The 19,134-nt window shown below is 42.5% G+C and overlaps 1 protein-coding gene across 2 annotated transcripts in view; it reads left to right on the top strand.

Moving 5' to 3' along the window:
- Positions 1 to 19,134, top strand: part of LOC128657224 (gastrula zinc finger protein XlCGF57.1-like) — a 129,755-nt gene that overhangs the window by 50,857 nt on the left and 59,764 nt on the right. For both annotated transcript variants that reach the window (XM_053711489.1, XM_053711488.1), the window contains exons 3-4: positions 7,449 to 7,553; positions 12,151 to 12,264. In XM_053711489.1, the coding sequence (XP_053567464.1) occupies positions 7,449 to 7,553; positions 12,151 to 12,264 (219 nt within the window). The remainder of the gene's footprint in view (positions 1 to 7,448; positions 7,554 to 12,150; positions 12,265 to 19,134) is intronic.

Raw genomic sequence — 19,134 nt, 5'->3', positions numbered from 1 at the left:
GTGACTAGTGGCTGATGTAGATAGAATAGCGATTCATCAAAGACTTCCATGCTGAGCTCCATTAGTAGTGATTAAGAGGAGGAATATCCTGGACTTTCATGTGTATAAGAAATTAGCTCAAAGCTTGTTGCTTCGCCTTGACTGAGCTTAGCTCTTTGTTTATTTTCTATGATATCCGCCATCTCTTCAATCGATCTGAGCTGTTTTCCAGCTATTCTCCTGTCATGGAAAATTAGTCTCCATCTCATCATGGTAGATAGCCCTGATGAAGTTCCTAGGACAGCATTATCTTGCTGAGGTGAGTTGGTATAAGTGCTGTGTCTAGTCTGGTATCGTAATATGCCCTGTTTCTCACAAGTTTGGCTTTTTCCTGAGACACCAATGTTGGCGGCGTTACAAACTTGTGGTGTGTATTTCAACTTCTGCCATATTCTGTGTATTTATGCGATCCAGTGTGGCTACTCCTGTCATAGAGGAAACTGAAGTAACTTTACAGGCGGCACGTACACTCTGTTCTAGGCGTGCAAAACAATCTTCCACTGCTTGTATCACCGTATTAAAAATGGCTGAACCTCTAGGCTCCATCATCTTGCTCTGTTCAGCTGAGAACAACATGAAGTCGCAAGTTTAGCAATGCTAATCTCACTCGTTAGCCCGGTCACCTGGAATATACTGTATGGCAGTTTAAACTCTAGGTCGCTTCAGCTATGATGTCCACTCTCAGCAGCCATGTGGCTCAAGTAAAGCACCTTGATGAGTTGTGTAGACATGCCGATAACACTCGGACTTGTTACGATGAACCCCTACCTAAGGTAGTGGAAGTCATATGTCAAAACAGCAAAAAAGCCTTAAAATGACCCCAAATTAGGTACAATAAAGCTGGAGCTCCTGTAAGCTGCGTCCTATCGCTTCGGCGGCTAGCTCCGCCCCCACATCAATGATAGTTTTAACAATATTTTCATAGATTTATAATAGTAGCTAAAATACCATAATGGCTTTATTACTTAGCACACTGCAATTAATAATAATTAATCCTTTAATATATAGCTAGTGTTAACCCCTCAGCTCATATGTTATCAATATGTTCTTTTAGTGTCAGTGAGTGGCCTCCCTTGCCAAAGTTACACCCTCGTTCTGTCTGGGTTTTGACTTTTTATCATTAATGTCCATTGGCTGTTTACCACTGTAGCATGACTCAGTGAAATACAGTGTCATCTACTTGAAATTAATAATGTACTTTAACTCTGTTAAAGGCACACTCTCTTAAAGGCAAAGTCACACAAGTTAAAGCAGGTGTTACATGAGCAATTACCTCAACCACTTTCCTTACAAGCGGTAAATGTAAATCTTTAGACCACTCAAGGGCAGCCGTAACTGCAATCACTGGATAAGTCCAAGTAAACAGGCCAGTGCCTGTAGTATATTGTGCAGATAGCTGTGAATAGTAAGGTCTTGTCCCAAAAAGGAGCAAAGTGCTTGTCTTGGTACCCCCAAGCCGGTGCCTAGAATGCCAGTATGGCACATTAAGGTATACTTAGTTAAGCCAGTCACATGCAACACTCCTTCGTCATCTGATATGACCTGCTTCTAATTGGCAACCTCTGTAGGCGATCCTGGTCTGGCGATGAAGCCCTCCAGTCACGGCTGCAGGTCCAGGCTCCCTCTGTCAGGGTGGGCGTGTCTCCACGCTCCTTGGCTCCCAGAAGTGACGTTACAGTGCGTCTCTATGCCTACGATAGCATCTAGATGCGGGGATAAGCAAAAACGGTAATGGCTAGCAACATCAATCAGGAAGGGACAGGGCTTGAGACTTGAAAAAGTGTAAACAAGTGGAGTTCGCAACCGTATAAACTTGTAGTAGGTCAAGAAGAACAGCAAACACGATTTCAGTTAAAAACTGGATAGCTCAGTTTATTTGGAAGTTACAAACAATAGTTGATAGACAGTCCGACAACACCTGACACATTTCGCACATGAAGTGCATGCGCAAAACACGGCAGGAGTTGTCTGACCGTCTACTAACTAGAGCTATCCAGCTTTTGACTGAAATCGTGTTTCCTGTTCTTCTTGACCTATTGCAATCTATACATGACAGCAGTGCTTGTCATCAGAATATACTGACGTAGACTCACAAGCGTGTTCTATAAATGGCAGCAGTGCTTGTCATCAGAGTATACTGACATAGACTCACAAGCGTGCTCTATAAATGGCAGCAGTGCTTGTCATCAGAGTATACTGACGTAGACTCACAAGCGTGCTCTATAAATGGCAGCAGTGCTTGTCATCAGAGTATACTGACGTAGACTCACAAGCGTGCTCTATAAATGGCAGCAGTGCTTGTCATCAGAGTATACTGACGTAGACTCACAAGCGTGCTCTATAAATGGCAGCAGTGCTTGTCATCAGAGTATACTGAAGTAGGCTCACAAGCGTACTCTATAAATGGCAGCACTGCTTGTCATCTGAGTATAGTGAAGTAGGCTCACAAACAGGCTTTATAAATAAACAGGCTTTATATATAGCAGCAGTAGATTCAAGGTAAATTCAAGAGCATGCTCTATATGTGCGGCAGTGCTTGTCATGAGAGCATACTGAGGTAGGTGCAGGAGCATGCTCTATATTTGACAGCAGTGTTTGTCCTGAGATCATACTGAGGAAGGCTCAGGAGCGCTCTCTATATATGGCTGCAGTGTTGGTCATGAGAGCATACTGAAGTAGGCACAGCAGCGTACTCTATATATGGCTGCAGTGTTTGTCAAGAGATCATACTGAGATATATTCTGGAGCACTCTCTATATATGGCTGCAATGTTGGTAATGAGAACATACTGAGGAAAGCTCAAGAACGCTCCTCTATATATGACAGCAGTGTTTGTCATGTGATCATACTGAAGTAGGCACAGCAGCGTGCTCTATATATTGCAGCAGTGTTTGTCATGAGACAAGGCTCAGGAGCGCACTCTATACATGGCAGTAGTGCTTGTCATGAAAGCATACTGAGGTAGAACAGGAGTGTGCTCTATATATGGCAGCAGTGCTTGTTGTGAGACCATATAGAGGTAGGCAAAGGAGTGTGCTGTATATATGGGAGAAGTGTTTGTCATGAGATCATACTGAGGAAGGCTCAGGAGCGCTCTATATATATGACAGCAGTGTTTGTCACAAGTTCATAATGAAGTAGGCACAGCAGCATGCTCTATATGTTGCAGCAGTGTTTGTCATGAGATCATACTGAGGAAGGCTCAGGAGCGCTCTCTATATATGGCAGCAGTGCTTATCATGAGAGCATACTGAGGTAGGCTCAGAAGTGCACACTATATATAGCAGCAGTGTTTATTATGAGAGCATACAGAGGTAGGCACAGGAGCACTGTCAATATATGGGAGAAGTGTTTGTCATGAGTCATACTGAGGAAGGCTCAGGAGCGCTCTCTATATATGACAGCAGTGTTTGTCATGAGTTCATAATGAAGTAGGCACAGCAGCGTGCTCTATATATTGCAGCAGTGTTTGTCATGAGACAAGGCTCAGGAGCACACTCTATACATGGCAGTAGTGCTTGTCATGAGAGCATACTGAGGTAGAACAGGAGCGTGCTCTATATGAGGCAGCAGTGTTTGTAATGAGAGTATACTGAGGTAGGTACAGGATCATGCTCTATATGAGGCAGCAGTGTTTGTAATGAGAACATACTGAGGTAGGTACAGGTGCATGCTCTATATGAGGCAGCAGTGCTTGTCATGAGAGCATACTGAGGTAGAACAGGCGCATGCTCTATATAAGGCAGCAGTGTTTGTAATGAGAGCATACTGAGGTAGGTACAGGATCATGCTCTATATGAGGCAGCAGTGTTTGTAATGAGAGCGTACTGAGGTAGGTACAGGATCATGCTCTATATGAGGCATGTGTGTTTGTAATGAGAGCGTACTGAGGTAGGTACAGGATCATGCTCTATGTGAGGCAGTAGTGTTTGTAATGAGAGCATACTGAGGTAGGTACAGGATCATGCTCTATATGAGGCAGCAGTGTTTGTAATGAGAGCATACTGAGGTAGGTACAGGCGCATGCTCTATATGAGGCAGCAGTGTTTGTAATGAGAGCATACTGAGGTAGGTACAGGTGCATGCTCTATATGAGGCAGCAGTGATTGTAATGAGAGCATACTGAGGTAGGTACAGGCGCATGCTCTATATGAGGCAGCAGTGATTGTAATGAGAGCATACTGAGGTAGGTACAGACGCATGCTCTATATGAGGCAGCAGTGATTGTAATGAGAGCATACTGAGGTAGGTACAGGATCATGCTCTATATGAGGCAGCAGTGATTGTAATGAGAGCATACTGAGGTAAGTACAGGATCATGCTCTATATGAGGCAGCAGTGATTGTAATGAGAGCATACTGAGGTAGGTACAGGATCATGCTCTATATGAGGCAGCAGTGTTTGTAATGAGAGCATACTGAGGTAGGTACAGGATCATGCTCTATATGAGGCAGCAGTGATTGATTGTAATGAGAGCATACTGAGGTAGATACAGCATCATGCTCTATATGAGGCAGCAGTGTTTGTAATGAGAGCATACTGAGGTAGGTACAGGATCATGCTCTATATGAGGCAGCAGTGTTTGTAATGAGAGCATACTGAGGTAGGTACAGGATCATGCTCTATATGAGGCAGCAGTGATTGATTGTAATGAGAGCATACTGAGGTAGATACAGCATCATGCTCTATATGAGGCAGCAGTGTTTGTAATGAGAGCATACTGTTATGAGCTGCTTATTCTATTTTCATTATTTTATATGTTTAACCAAACTGTTCCTTTTCTTTTACTGAACTCTTCTCTGAAACTGCAGATATATTACTTCTGTATTTTCCAGCAATTCACTTATAACCTAATAAGCTGCGTATCTGCATTTTTCTAACAATTTGCTTCTAACCCAATAAGTTACACAAACATATAACTTTGTTTTGGCTTTTTTTCATAGGTTGTTTTCTAACGGCTAGATTTAGAGTTTTGTCGGTAACGACCCGCGTAGCTAACGCCGGCTTTTTTCTGGCCGCACCTTTAAAATAACTCTGGTATTGAGAGTCCATATAATGTCAGCGTTAGGCTCCAAAAAAGGAGCGTAGAGCATATTTAACGCAAATGCAACTCTCGATACCAGAGTTGCTTACGGACGCGGCCAGCCTCAAAAAACGTGCTTGTGCACGATTCCCCCATAGGAAACAATGGGGCTGTTTGAGCTGAAAAAAAACCTAACACCTGCAAAAAAGCCGCGTTCAGCTCCTAACGCAGTCCCATTGTTTGCTATGGGGAAACACTTCCTACGTCTGCACCTAACACTCTAACATGTACCCCGAGTCTAAACACCCCTAACCTTACACTTATTAACCCCTAATCTGCCGCCCCCGCTATCGCTGACCCCTGCATATTATTATTAACCCCTAATCTGCCGCTCCGTAAACCGCCGCTACTTACATTATCCCTATGTACCCCTAATCTGCCCCCCACAACGTCGCCTCCACCTGCCTACACTTATTAACCCCTAATCTGCCGACCGGATCTCACCGCTATTATTATAAAGTTATTAACCCCTAATCCGCCTCACTAACCCTATCATAAATAGTATTAACCCCTAATCTGCCCTCCCTAACATCGCCGACACCTAACTTCAATTATTAACCCCTAATCTGCCGACTGGAGCTCACCGCTATTCTAATAAATGTATTAACCCCTAAAGCTAAGTCTAACCCTAACACTAACACCCCCCTAAATTAAATATAATTTTAATCTAACGAAATTAATTAACTCTTATTAAATAAATGATTCCTATTTAAAGCTAAATACTTACCTGTAAAATAAATCCTAATATAGCTACAACATAAATTATAATTATATTATAGCTATTTTAGGATTAATATTTATTTTACAGGTAACTTTGTATTTATTTTAACCAGGTACAATAGCTATTAAATAGTTAAGAACTATTTAATAGCTAAAATAGTTAAAATAATTACAAATTTACCTGTAAAATAAATCCTAACCTAAGTTACAATTAAACCTAACACTACACTATCAATAAATTAATGAAATAAAATACCTACAATTAAACCTAACACTACACTATCAATAAATTAATTAAATACAATACCTACAAATAACTACAATGAAATAAACTAACTAAAGTACAAAAAATAAAAAAGAACTAAGTTACAAAAAATAAAAAAATATTTACAAACATAAGAAAAATATTACAACAATTTTAAACTAATTACACCTACTCTAAGCCCCCTAATAAAATAACAAAGACCCCCAAAATAAAAAAATGCCCTACCCTATTCTAGATTACTAAAGTTCAAAGCTCTTTTACCTTACCAGCCCTGAACAGGGCCCTTTGCGGGGCATGCCCCAAGAAGTTCAGCTCTTTTGCCTGTAAAAAAAAACATACAATACCCCCCCCAACATTACAACCCACCACCCACATACCCCTAATCTAACCCAAACCCCCTTTAAATAAACCTAACACTAAGCCCCTGAAGATCTCCCTACCTTGAGTCGTCTTCACCCAGCCGAGCCAAATTCTTCATCCAAGCGGAGCAAGAAGAGGTCCTCCATCCGGTAGAAGTCTTCATCCAAGCGGGGCAGAAGAGGTCTTCCATCCGATTGAAGTCTTCATCCAAGCGGGATCTTCTATCGTCATCCATCCGGAGCGGAGCGGCAGGATCCTGAAGACCTCCGACGCGGAACATCCATCCTGGCCGACGACTGAACGACGAATGACGGTTCCTTTAAATGACGTCATCCAAGATGGCGTCCCTCGAATTCCGATTGGCTGATAGGATTCTATCAGCCAATCGGAATTAAGGTAGGAATATTCTGATTGGCTGATGGAATCAGCCAATCAGAATCAAGTTCAATCCGATTGGCTGATTGGATCATTTGACGTCATTTAAAGGAACCGTCATTCGTCGTTCAGTCGTCGGCCAGGATGGATGTTCCGCGTCGGAGGTCTTCAGGATCCTGCCGCTCCGCTCCGGATGGATGACGATAGAAGATCCCGCTTGGATGAAGACTTCAATCGGATGGAAGACCTCTTCTGCCCCGCTTGGATGAAGAATTTGGCTCGGCTGGGTGAAGACGACTCAAGGTAGGGAGATCTTCGGGGGCTTAGTGTTTATCAGACATGATTAAGAACCAAGTTGTGGTTTGAAACGTTGTTTGTATGATGGACCCTGCAAGGAGACAATAAAGGTCTTTTAAATTTTACTGGAGGCTGGAAAATCACTTTTTTGGTAGTTTTATACTGGATCATAAAGGCTCACAGTAAAAAAAAAGTGTGTATTTGCTGTTGTTATTGTCTGTCTGGGAAATAAACAAACTGTTTTATGGTAAAGTTATAAAAAAAACTAGATCATGTGATATAAACACTGAATCTGCTTTATTTGTACAGATGAAGATAACGCTGATATAGTTAAAGCTGAGATAACAGAAGATCTGTGTGTGAGGCATCAGCTGGAAGCACCACATGATGAAACCAGTGACAGCATCAGCCCAGGTAGGTGTGCACTTGTGTTGTGTCTGAGGTATATGGGTTACAGGTGAGTGTGCATGAGTATTACAGATGAGTGTGCATGTGTGTTGTGTCTCAGGGACACAGGCTACAGGTGAGTGGGTATGTGTCTGAGGGATGAAGGTAGCATGGGTGGTGTGTGTGTGTGGGATACAGGTGAGTGTACATGAGGTGGTTGTACATTTATGTTGTGGATTACAGGTGAGTGAGCACATATATTGTGTGTGTGTGTGAAGTATGTGAGTTACAGGTAAGTGTGCACATATATTGTGTGTGAAGTATGTGAGTTACAGGTGAGTGTGCACATATATTGTGTGTGAAGTGTGTGAGTTACAGGTGATTGTGCACATATATTGTGTGTGAAGTGTGTGAGTTACAGGTGAGTGTGCACATATATTGTGTGTGAAGTATGTGAGTTACAGGTGAGTGTGCACATATATTGTGTGTATGGTGTGTGAGGTACAGGTGAGTGTGCACATATATTGTGTGTGAGGTATGTAGGTTATAGGTGAGTGTTCACATATATTGTGTGTATGGTATGTGAGTTACAGGTGAGTGTGCACATATATTGTGTGTATGGTATGTGAGGTACAGGTGAGTGTGCACATATATTGTGTGTGAGGTATGTAGGTTATAGGTGAGTGTGCACATATATTGTGTGTATGGTATGTGAGTTACAGGTGAGTGTGCACATATATTGTGTGTATGGTATGTGAGGTACAGGTGAGTGTGCACATATATTGTGTGTGAGGTATGTAGGTTATAGGTGAGTGTGCACATATATTGTGTTTGAGGTTTGTGAGTTACAGGTGAGTGTGTACATATATTGTGTGTGAGGTTTATTAGTTAAAGGTGAGTGTGCACATATATTGTGTGTTAGGTATGTGGATTACAGGTGAGTGTGCACATGTATTGTGTGTTAGGTATGTGGATTACAGGTGAGTGTGCACATGTATTGTGTGTTAGGTATGTGGATTACAGATGAGTGTGCACATGTATTGTGGGTGAGGTATGTGGATTACAGGTGAATGTGCACATGTATTGTGGGTGAGGTATGTGAGTTACAGGTGAGTGTGCACATATATTGTGTGTGAAGTATGTGAGTTACAGGTGAGTGTGCACATATATTGTGTGTGAAGTATGTGAATTACAGGTGAGTGTGCACATATATTGTGTGTATGGTATGTGTGTTACAGGTGAGTGTGCACATATATTGTGTGTATGGTATGTGAGTTACAGGAGAGTGTGCACATATATTGTGTGTGTGAGGTACGTGGGTTACTGGTGAGTGTGCACATATTTTGTGTGTGTGCGGTACGTGAGAAACAGGTTACAGGTGAGTGCGCATGTGTATTGTGTCCCCGAGACACAGGTTTACAGGTGAGTGTGCATGTGTCTGAGGGATGAAGGTAGCATGGGTGGTGTGTGTGTGGGATACAGGTGTGTGTACACAAGGTGGTTGTACATTTATGTTGTGGGTTACAGGTGAGTGAGCACATATATTGTGTGTGTGTGAAGTATGCGAGTTACAGGTGAGTGTGCACTTATATTGTGTGTGAAGTATGTGAGTTACAGGTGAGTGTGCACATATATTGTGTTAGAAGTATGTGAGTTACAGGTGAGTGTGCACATATATTGTATGTGAAGTATGTGAGTTACAGGTGAGTGTGCACATATATTGTGTGTGAAGTATGTGAGTTACAGGTGAGTGTGCACATATATTGTGTGTATGGTATGTGAGGTACAGGTGAGTGTGCACATATATTGTGTGTATGGTATGTGAGGTACAGGTGAGTGTGCACATATATTGTGTGTATGTATGTGAGTTACACTTGAGTGTGCACATATATTGTGTGTGAGGTATGTAGGTTATAGGTGAGTGTGCACATATATTGTGTGTATGGTATGTGAGTTACAGGTGAGTGTGCACATATATTGTGTGTATGGTATGTGAGGTACAGGTGAGTGTGCACATATATTGTGTGTGAGGTATGTAGGTTATAGGTGAGTGTGCACATATATTGTGTTTGAGGTATGTGGGATACAGGTGAGTGTGCACGTATATTGTGTGTGAGGTTTGTGAGTTACAGGTGAGTGTGTACATATATTGTGTGTGAGGTTTATTAGTTAAAGGTGAGTGTGCACATATATTGTGTGTTAGGTATGTGGATTACAGGTGAGTGTGCACATGTATTGTGTGTTAGGTATGTGGATTACAGGTGAGTGTGCACATGTATTGTGTGTTAGGTATGTGGATTACAGATGAGTGTGCACATGTATTGTGGGTGAGGTATGTGGATTACAGGTGAATGTGCACATGTATTGTGGGTGAGGTATGCGAGTTACAGGTGAGTGTACACATGTATTGTGTGTGACGTACGTGAGTGTGATAATCTACTAAAACATAATATTTTTTGCACATAGTAATTTTTGGATCATCACATGATTTGCATCCTATATAATAAAAGGCCAAGTGTGTTTGTCCGAAGCTGTCATGCGCAGTAGAGACTGCGCGCAAGGACAAACACACCTGGCCTTCCAACTGACCTGGTGTCGTGTGGCGGAGTGGGCGTGGCTGGACGGGTGTGATGTGGGTTTGGCCAGGCGGGTGCGACATGGGCGTGGCCGGGTGTGATGTGGACGGGGCGGGGGCGGGACGCGGGTGGGGCCAGATGCAGAGAGACAGAGAGCTCTAAAGAGGGGGGATAGAGAGAGCAGAAGGGGGGGATAGAGAAAGGGAGAGAGAGACAGCAAAAGAGAGAGGTGGAGAGAGAGCAAAAGAGAGGGGGGAGAGAGACAGCAAAAGAGAGGGGGGAGAGAGACAGCAAAAGAGAGGGGGGAGAGAGACAGTAAAAGAGAGGGGGAGAGAGACAGTAAAAGAGAATGGGGGAGAGAGACAGTAAAAGAGAATGGGGCAGAGAGACAGCAAAAGAGAGGGGGCAGAGAGACAGCAAAAGAAAGGGGGAGAGAGACAGCAAAAGAGAGGAGGGAGAGAGAGAGCAAAAGAGAGGAGGGAGAGAGACTGAAAAAGGGAGGGTGTAGAGAGACAGCAAAAGGGAGGGTGGAGAGAGACAACAAAAGAGAGGGGGGAGAGAGACAGCAAAAGAGAGGGAGAGAGACAGCAAAAGAGAGGGGGGAGAGAGACGGCAAAAGAGAGGGGGAGTGAGACAGCAAAAGAGGGGGGAGAGAGACAGTAAAAGAGAGGGGGGAGAGAGACAGTAGAAGAGAATGGGGGAGAGAGACAGTAAAAGAGAATGGGGGAGAGAGACAGCAAAAGAGAGGGGGGGGAGAGACAGCAAAAGAGAGGGGGGAGAGAGACAGCAAAAGAGAGGGGGGAGAGAGACAGTAAAAGAGAGGAGGGAGAGAGACAGAAAAAGTGAGGGGGGAGAGAGACGGCAAAAGGGAGGGTGATGAGAGACGGCAAAAGGCAGGGGGGAGAGAGACAGCAAAAGAGAGGAGGGAGAGAGACAGCAAAAGAGAGGGAGGAGAGAGACAGCAAAAGAGAGGGGAGAGAGAGACAGCAACAGAGAAGGATGAGAGAGACAGTAAAAGAGAGGTGGGAGAGAGACAGTAAAAGAGAATGGGGGAGAGAGACAGTAATAGAGAATGGGGGAGAGAGACAGCAAAAGAGAGGGGGAGAGAGCAGCAAAAGAGAGGGGGGAGAGAGACAGTAAAAGAGAATGGGGGAGAGAGACAGCAAAAGAGAGGGGGAGAGAGCAGCAAAAGAGAGGGGGGAGAGAGACAGTAAAAGAGAATGGGGGAGAGAGACAGCAAAAGAGAGGGGGAGAGAGCGCAAAAGAGAGGGGGGAGAGAGCGCAAAAGAGAGGGGGGAGAGAGCGCAAAAGAGAGGGGGGAGAGAGCGCAAAAGAGAGGGGGGAGAGAGTGCAAAAAAGAGGGGGGAGAGAGTGCAAAAAAGAGGGGGGAGAGAGTGCAAAAGAGAGGGGGAGAGAGTGCAAAAGAGGGGGGAGAGAGCGCAAAAGAGAGGGGGGAGAGAGCGCTAAAGAGAGGGGGAGAGAGCGCAAAAGAGAGGGGGAAGGAGCGCAAAAAAGAGGGGGAGAGAGAGCAAAAGAGAGGGAGAGAGATGGCAAACGAGAGGAGAGAGAGAGCAAACGAGAGGAGAGAGAGAGCAAACAAGAGGAGAGAGAGCAAACGAGAGGGAGAGAGACAACAAAAGAGGGGGAGAGAGAGAGCAAAAGAGAGGGGGAAGAGAGAGAGCAAAAGAGAGGGGGAAGAGAGAGAGCAAAAGAGAGGGGGAAAGCAAAAGAGAGGGGGGGAGAGAGAGAGCAAAAGAGAGGGGGGAGAGAGAGAGCAAAAGAGAGGGGGGGAGAGAGAGAGCAAAAGAGAGGGGGGGAGAGAGAGAGCAAAAGAGAGGGGGGAGAGAGAGCGTAAAAGAGAGGGGAGAAAGAGAGAGCAAAAGAGAGGGGGGATAGAGAGAGAGCAAGAGGTGGGACCACTGTATTGCAAAAAATGGCCCGTGTACACGGGCTTTAGGACTAGTTTATATATGATGAAAGATAAACTGATACATCCCACAAGTGCTACAAATAACTTACACATATGCATGTAAATTCATATTGTACAGGCCGTATGGATGTGATGCCTTCAGATGGCTCAGCGGTTAAGTACAGAGGCGAACCGTATGTGTGTAATTACGTGAAGACTGAGGAGGATGAAGTTCCTATAAATACGGCTACAGGTGATTAGCACTAATTAACACTTTACCCTTAAATATCCACCGGATATAGCACAGGTCTTTCCTCAGGCATGCAGTCCTAGCACAGCTTCGCCAGCGAAGTTGCACTAGTTACACCCAAAACGAACGCAGACTTCAGGGTACATCTGTAATTAAGGGGTTAAGTAAAGGGAATATTTTGTGATGGTGACATTTTCCCCCAGTAAATAACAGTTATATTTTCTCAGATGGTTACACAGCAGACACAAGTCAGTGAGCAGCTTATGTATAAATAACTAAGGCCTAGATTACAAATGAAGCACAAAAATATAAGCACTACTGAGTGCTAACCCCGCTCAATTTAAATATATAGTGCTCCTATTTTTGTACTTGTATTGCAAGTTTAAAGTAAAATGTCAATTTACAGCTAGAGCCAAAGGGGCTAATTTATGAATGCCTAGCAGACATGATACGCTGTAGCGTAATCATGTCCGCCAGACATCGCTGAATGCGGACAGCATACACTGTCGGCATACAGCTTTGCATAAGCAGTTCTAGTTCTAGCAATGCCACCCCCTGCAGATTTGCGGCTAATCGGCCGCTAGCAGGGAGTGTCAATCTGGAATCCGATCATATAGGATCAGGCGGATTGCTGTATTTCGCTCAGAGGATGCGGATACAGTTAAGGAGCAGCGGTCTTAAGACCGCTGCTTCTTAACTGCTGTTTCCGGCGAACCTGAACACTCGTTTGGAAACAGGGGGATCAAGGGCCATTTGGCCGTTAATAATTAGACCCCAAAGACTCAGATGCGCTAACATCTGGAGGTCAGATAGGGTGACCTTGCTGAGTCCCTTTCCGCATAGACATCTGTATAATTATACACATATAAATAAAAACACATACATATACACTTTTGTGCACCAGATCATAGACCATATCCCTTTAAAGCACTGTTAGAACATTTATTTCAATAACAAACCTTGGTTTTGTATTAAATATGTATAACTATGAATTAAATACTTTATTTTAATATATTATATATGTGTTTTATTGCGTATATATTCAAGTGTTAATGGGACAGTAAAGCCAAAATTAAACTTTTGTGATTCTGATAGAGGATACAATTTTTTGATGTTTTGAATTATAATCTTATTCCTCATGTTTGTACCACCTAAATCGCTACTTTTTTAATTTTATTATTTTCAAACGTATGATTATAAATTTCGATTTTACTTACTGAGCATTATCGTTGCTTGCTCCGCCCCCACAATTACTTCTTGGTCTGTTAATGATCCGAGAAGAGAGCGGATCCACCCGCTCTCTACGTCATTATATGGGCATCTTGGTCTTCAGGGCTTGCTTTGCACATGCGTTAAATTTAATATACAATGCATAGTATACAATGTATTGTATTCATTGTATCCGTCTTAGCGCAGCGCTTTGGATCAAAGAAATCCGACATACTGAAAAGCTTTTAGAACTTATAATTGAAGCAAGTGTCTATTTCTTAAACAATACATTCAAATGTGTAAATAAATAAAATATATATTTAATATTATCTAATATACATTGATCTGTACAATATAAAAATTTGAATTTTATATATTACATTGATTTCCAAAAAAAACGCTTTACTGTTATAAATATATTTTTTCAATGAATCATTTTATATATATAAAATTGTAAAGACTTAATTTTGATTATAAATTTTTTTTTTTTTAAAAAAGAAAGAAAATATAATACATGGGCCTCTAGTTATCAAGCCGTCAACCGCAAATACGCTGGAATTCCGCAGCGTATTTGTGGCGAGGCTGATTCGCTGTAGTTATCAAGCCCTACAGCCCGGTTAAAGAAGAATTTAGTGACGTAACCTACGATCCGCCGGACTCAGTCCGACACAGATCGATGGTTAGGTCACTACAGATGTTCCGAACGCAAGTTCAGCACAATCTGACTACTTTTGGTAGTTATCAAATACCTACCAGGTACGCTCGCCACTATTCTGGGCCAGCGTACCTGGTTTTCAATCCGCCGCCCTGGAGGCGGCAGATCCCATAGGTATCAATGGGAGTCTGACAGCAGCGAGAGCTCATGTTCGCTGCTGCCCGATATCCCATTGATTCCTATGGGAGATGTCTGCACCTAACACCCTAACATGTACTCAGAGTCTAAACACCCCTAATCTGCCCCCCCTACACCGCTGCCACCTACTTTATACTTATTAACCCCTAAACCGCCGCTCCCGGACCCGCCGCAACTAAATAAACTTACTAACCCCTAAACCGTCGCTCCCGGACCCCGCCACAACTATAATAAATATATTAACCCCTAAACTGCCGCTCCCGGACCCGCCGCCACCTACATAATACCTATTAACCCCTAATCTGCCACCCCTATACCGCCGCCACCTATCTTAAACGTATTAACCCCTATCCTGCCCCCCCTACACCGCCGCCACCTATATTAAACTTATTAACCCCTAAACCTAAGTCTAACCCAAACACCCCCCTAACTTAAAAATTATTTAAATAAATCTAAATAAAAATTACTATTAGTAACTAAATTATTCCTATTTAAAACTAAATACTTACCTATAAAATAAACCCTAAGATAGCTACAATATAACTAATAGTTATATTGTAGCTATTTTAGGATTTAATTTTATTTTACAGGCAACTTTGTATTTATTTTAACCAGGTACAATAGTTATTAAATAGTTATTAACTATTTAATAACTACCTAGCAAAAATACTTACAAAATTTCCTGTAAAATAAATCCTAACCTAAGTTACAATTAAACCTAACACTACACTAGGACCCGTTCAGTATACCCCTTATGCAAGGGCAACAAGCTTTTATGCTGTTTTATTGTTTTCTCCAATAAAGTCAATTTGATTTAACGCCTGGAGGTCTCACTGGTTTTTCCACAATTACGTCTATCTACCTTTTCCAGTTTGAGCCTTGGCGTATACCGGAGCAGCAGTGGTTGGATTGGATGTTGGTGACGTGACGTCTCTACGCATAGCAGGGAAGACCGCATCAGGAAGACTACGTGTGCTACGGTCGGTAGCGAGAAACACGCCAACGCTGATACTCACCCGGCATTTGCATTGAAGAGGTTAGTGCACAGGAGGCCGGCGGAGATGGGATCCTCAGTACAGCTGGGAAAAACCGGATGATTACTCCGCAACCGCACAGTGGGGCCACGATCACGGCACAACCTGAACGCTGCCGGGTGAGTCACTTTACATATTCTACTATCTTATCCCCAACATTAAAAAGCCTCGAGCTGCAAAGGGAGACGCTTTTGTGTATTTACACTATCATTAAATTAATTAAATAAATTAACTACAATTACCTAAAATTCAAGTAAATAAACTAAACTATAGTACAAACCCCCCCCCCACTAAATTATAGAAAATAAAAAAAGAATTACAAGAAGTTTAAACTAATTACACCTAATCTAAGCCCCCTAATAAAATAATAAAGCCCCCCAAAATAAAAAAATGCCCTACCCTATTCTAAATTACAAAGTAATCAGCTCTTTTACCAGCCCTTAAAAGGGCTTTTTTGCGGGGCATTGCCACAAAGTAATCAGCTCTTTTACCTGTAAAAAAAAAAAAACAATACCCCCCAACATTAAAACCCACCACCCACATACCCCTACTCTAACCCACCCAAACCCCCCTTAAAAAAACTAACACTAACCTCCTGAAGATCACCCTACCTTGAGCCGTGTTCACCCAGCCTGGCCGAATTCTTCATCCAAGCGGAGCAAGAAGAGGTCCTCCATCCGGTAGAAGTCTTCATCCAACCGCGGCTCCATCTTGCAGACCTCCGACGCGGAACATCCTCCTGGCCCGACGAATGAAGGTTCCTTTAAGGGACGTCATCCAAGATGGCGTCCCTCGAATTCCGATTGGCTGATAGCTGATCCAATCAGCCAATCGGATTGACCTTGCATTCTATTGGCTGTTCCGATCAGCCAATAGAATGCAAGGTCAATCCGATTGGCTGATTGGATCAGCCAATCGGATTGAGCTTCAATCCGATTGGCTGATTGAATTAGCCAATCTGATTTTTCCTACCTTAATTCCGATTGGCTGATAGAATCCTATCAGCCAATCAGAATTCGAGGGACGCCATCTTGGATGATGTCCCTTAAAGGAACCTTCATTCATCGGGTAGTCGTCGGGCCAGAAGGATGTTCCGCGTCGGAGGTCTGCAAGATGGAGCCACGGTTGGATGAAGATAGAAGACACCACTTGGATGAAGACTTCTACCGGATGGAGGACCTCTTCTGCCCCGCTTGGATAAAGACTTCTACCGGATGGAGGACCTCTTCTTGCTCTGCTTGGATGAAGAATTCGGCCCGGCTGGGTGAACACGGCTGAAGGTAGGGTCATCTTCAGGGTTTTAGTGTTAGGTTTTTTTAAGGGGGGTTTGGGTGGGTTAGAGTAGGGGTATGTGGGTGGTGGGTTTTAATGTTTTTTACAGGTAAAAGAGCTGATTACTTTGGGGCAATGCCCCGCAAAAAGCCCTTTTAAGGGCTGGTAAAAGAGCTGATTACTTTGTAATTTAGAATAGGGTAGGGCATTTTTCTTTCATGTAATTAGCAAGAGTCCATGAGCTAGTGACGTATGGGATATACATTCCTACCAGGAGGGGCAAAGTTTCCCAAACCTCAAAATGCCTACAAATACACCCCTCACCACACCTACAAATCAGTTTTACAAACTTTGCCTCCTATGGAGGTGGTGAAGTAAGTTTGTGCTAGATTCTACGTTGATATGCGCTCCGCAGCAGGTTGGAGCCCGGTTTTCCTCTCAGCGTGCAGTGAATGTCAGAGGGATGTGAGGAGAGTATTGCCTATTTGAATTCAATGATCTCCTTCTACGGGGTCTATTTCATAGGTTCTCTGTTATTGGTCGTAGAGATTCATCTCTTACCTCCCTTTTCAGATCGACGATATACTCTTATATATATATATATACCATTACCTCTGCTGATTTTCGTTTCAGTACTGGTTTGGCTTTCTACAACATGTAGATGAGTGTCCTGGGGTAAGTAAGTCTTATTTTCTCTGACACTCTAAGCTATGGTTGGGCACTTTTTTTATAAAGTTCTAAATATATGTATTCAAACATTTATTTGCCTTGACTCAGGATGTTCAACATTCCTTATTTCAGACAGTCAGTTTCATATTTGGGATAATGCATTTGAATCAATCATTTTTTTCTTACCTTAAAATTTGACTTTTTCCCTGTGGGCTGTTAGGCTCGCGGGGGCTGAAAATGCTTCATTTTATTGCGTCATTCTTGGTGCGAAATTTTTTGGCGCAAAATTTTTTCTGTTTCCGGCGTCATACGTGTCGCTGGAAGTTGCATCATTTTTGACGTTCTTTTGCGCCAAAAGTGTCGGCGTTCCGGATGTGGCGTCATTTTTTGGCGCCAAAAGCATTTAGGCGCCAAATAATGTGGGCGTCTTATTGGGCGCTAAAAAAAAAATATGGGCGTCACTTTTGTCTCCACATTATTTAAGTCTCATTATTTATTGTTTCTGGTTGCTAGAAGCTTGTTCACTGGCATTTTTTCCCATTCCTGAAACTGTAATTTAAGGAATTTGATCAATTTTGCTTTATATGTTGTTTTTTCTTTTACATATTGCAAGATGTCCCACGTTGCAACTGAGTCAGAAGATACTTCTGGAAAATCGCTGCCTGGTGCTGCAGCTACCAAAGCTAAGTGTATCTGCTGTAAACTTTTGGTAGCTGTTCCTCCAGCTGTTGTTTGTATTCAATGTCATGACAAACTTGTTAATGCAGATAATATTTCCTTTAGTAAAGTTCCATTACCTGTTGCTGTTCCGTCAACATCTAATACTCAGAGTGTTCCTGATAACATAAGAGATTTTGTTTCTAAATCCATTAAGAAGGCTATGTCTGTTATTCCTCCTTCTAGTAAGCATAAAAAGTCTTTTAAAACTTCTCATTGTTCAGATGAATTTTTAAATGAACATCATCATTCTGATTCTGATAATGGTTCTTCTGGTTCAGAGGATTCTGTCTCAGAGGTTGATGCTGATAAATCTTCATATTTATTTAAAATGGAATTTATTCGTTCTTTACTTAAAGAAGTCCTAATTGCATTAGAAATTGAGGATTCTGGTCCTCTTGATACTAAATCTAAACGTTTAGATAAGGTTTTTAAATCTCCTGTAGTTATTCCAGAAGTTTTTCCTGTTCCTGGTGCTATTTCTGAAGTAATTTCCAGGGAATGGAATAATTTGGGTAATTCATTTACTCCTTCTAAACGTTTTAAGCAATTATATCCTGTGCCATCTGACAGATTAGAGTTTTGGGACAAAATCCCTAAGGTTGATGGGGCTGTCTCTACTCTTGCTAAGCGTACTACTATTCCTACGGCAGATGGTACTTCCTTTAAGGATCCTTTAGATAGGAAAATTGAATCCTTTCTAAGAAAAGCTTATTTGTGTTCAGGTAATCTTCTTAGACCTGCTATATCGTTGGCTGATGTTGCTGCAGCTTCAACTTTTTGGTTGGAAGCTTTAGCGCAACAAGTAACAGATCATAATTCTCATAGCATTATTATTCTTCTTCAACATGCTAATAATTTTGTTTGTGATGCCATCTTTGATATCATTAGAGTTGATGTCAGGTATATGTCTCTAGCTATTTTAGCTAGAAGAGCTTTATGGCTTAAAACTTGGAATGCTGATATGTCTTCTAAGTCTACTCTGCTTTCCCTTTCTTTCCAGGGTAATAAATTATTTGGTTCTCAGTTGGATTCTATTATCTCAACTGTTACTGGAGGGAAAGGAACTTTTTTACCACAGGATAAAAAATCTAAAGGTAAATTCAGGTCTAATAATCG

Source organism: Bombina bombina, chromosome 4 (assembly GCF_027579735.1).
Source record: "Bombina bombina isolate aBomBom1 chromosome 4, aBomBom1.pri, whole genome shotgun sequence".
NCBI classification, from domain to species: Eukaryota; Metazoa; Chordata; class Amphibia; order Anura; family Bombinatoridae; genus Bombina; species Bombina bombina.
This window is presented reverse-complemented; position numbering and strand designations above follow the sequence as displayed.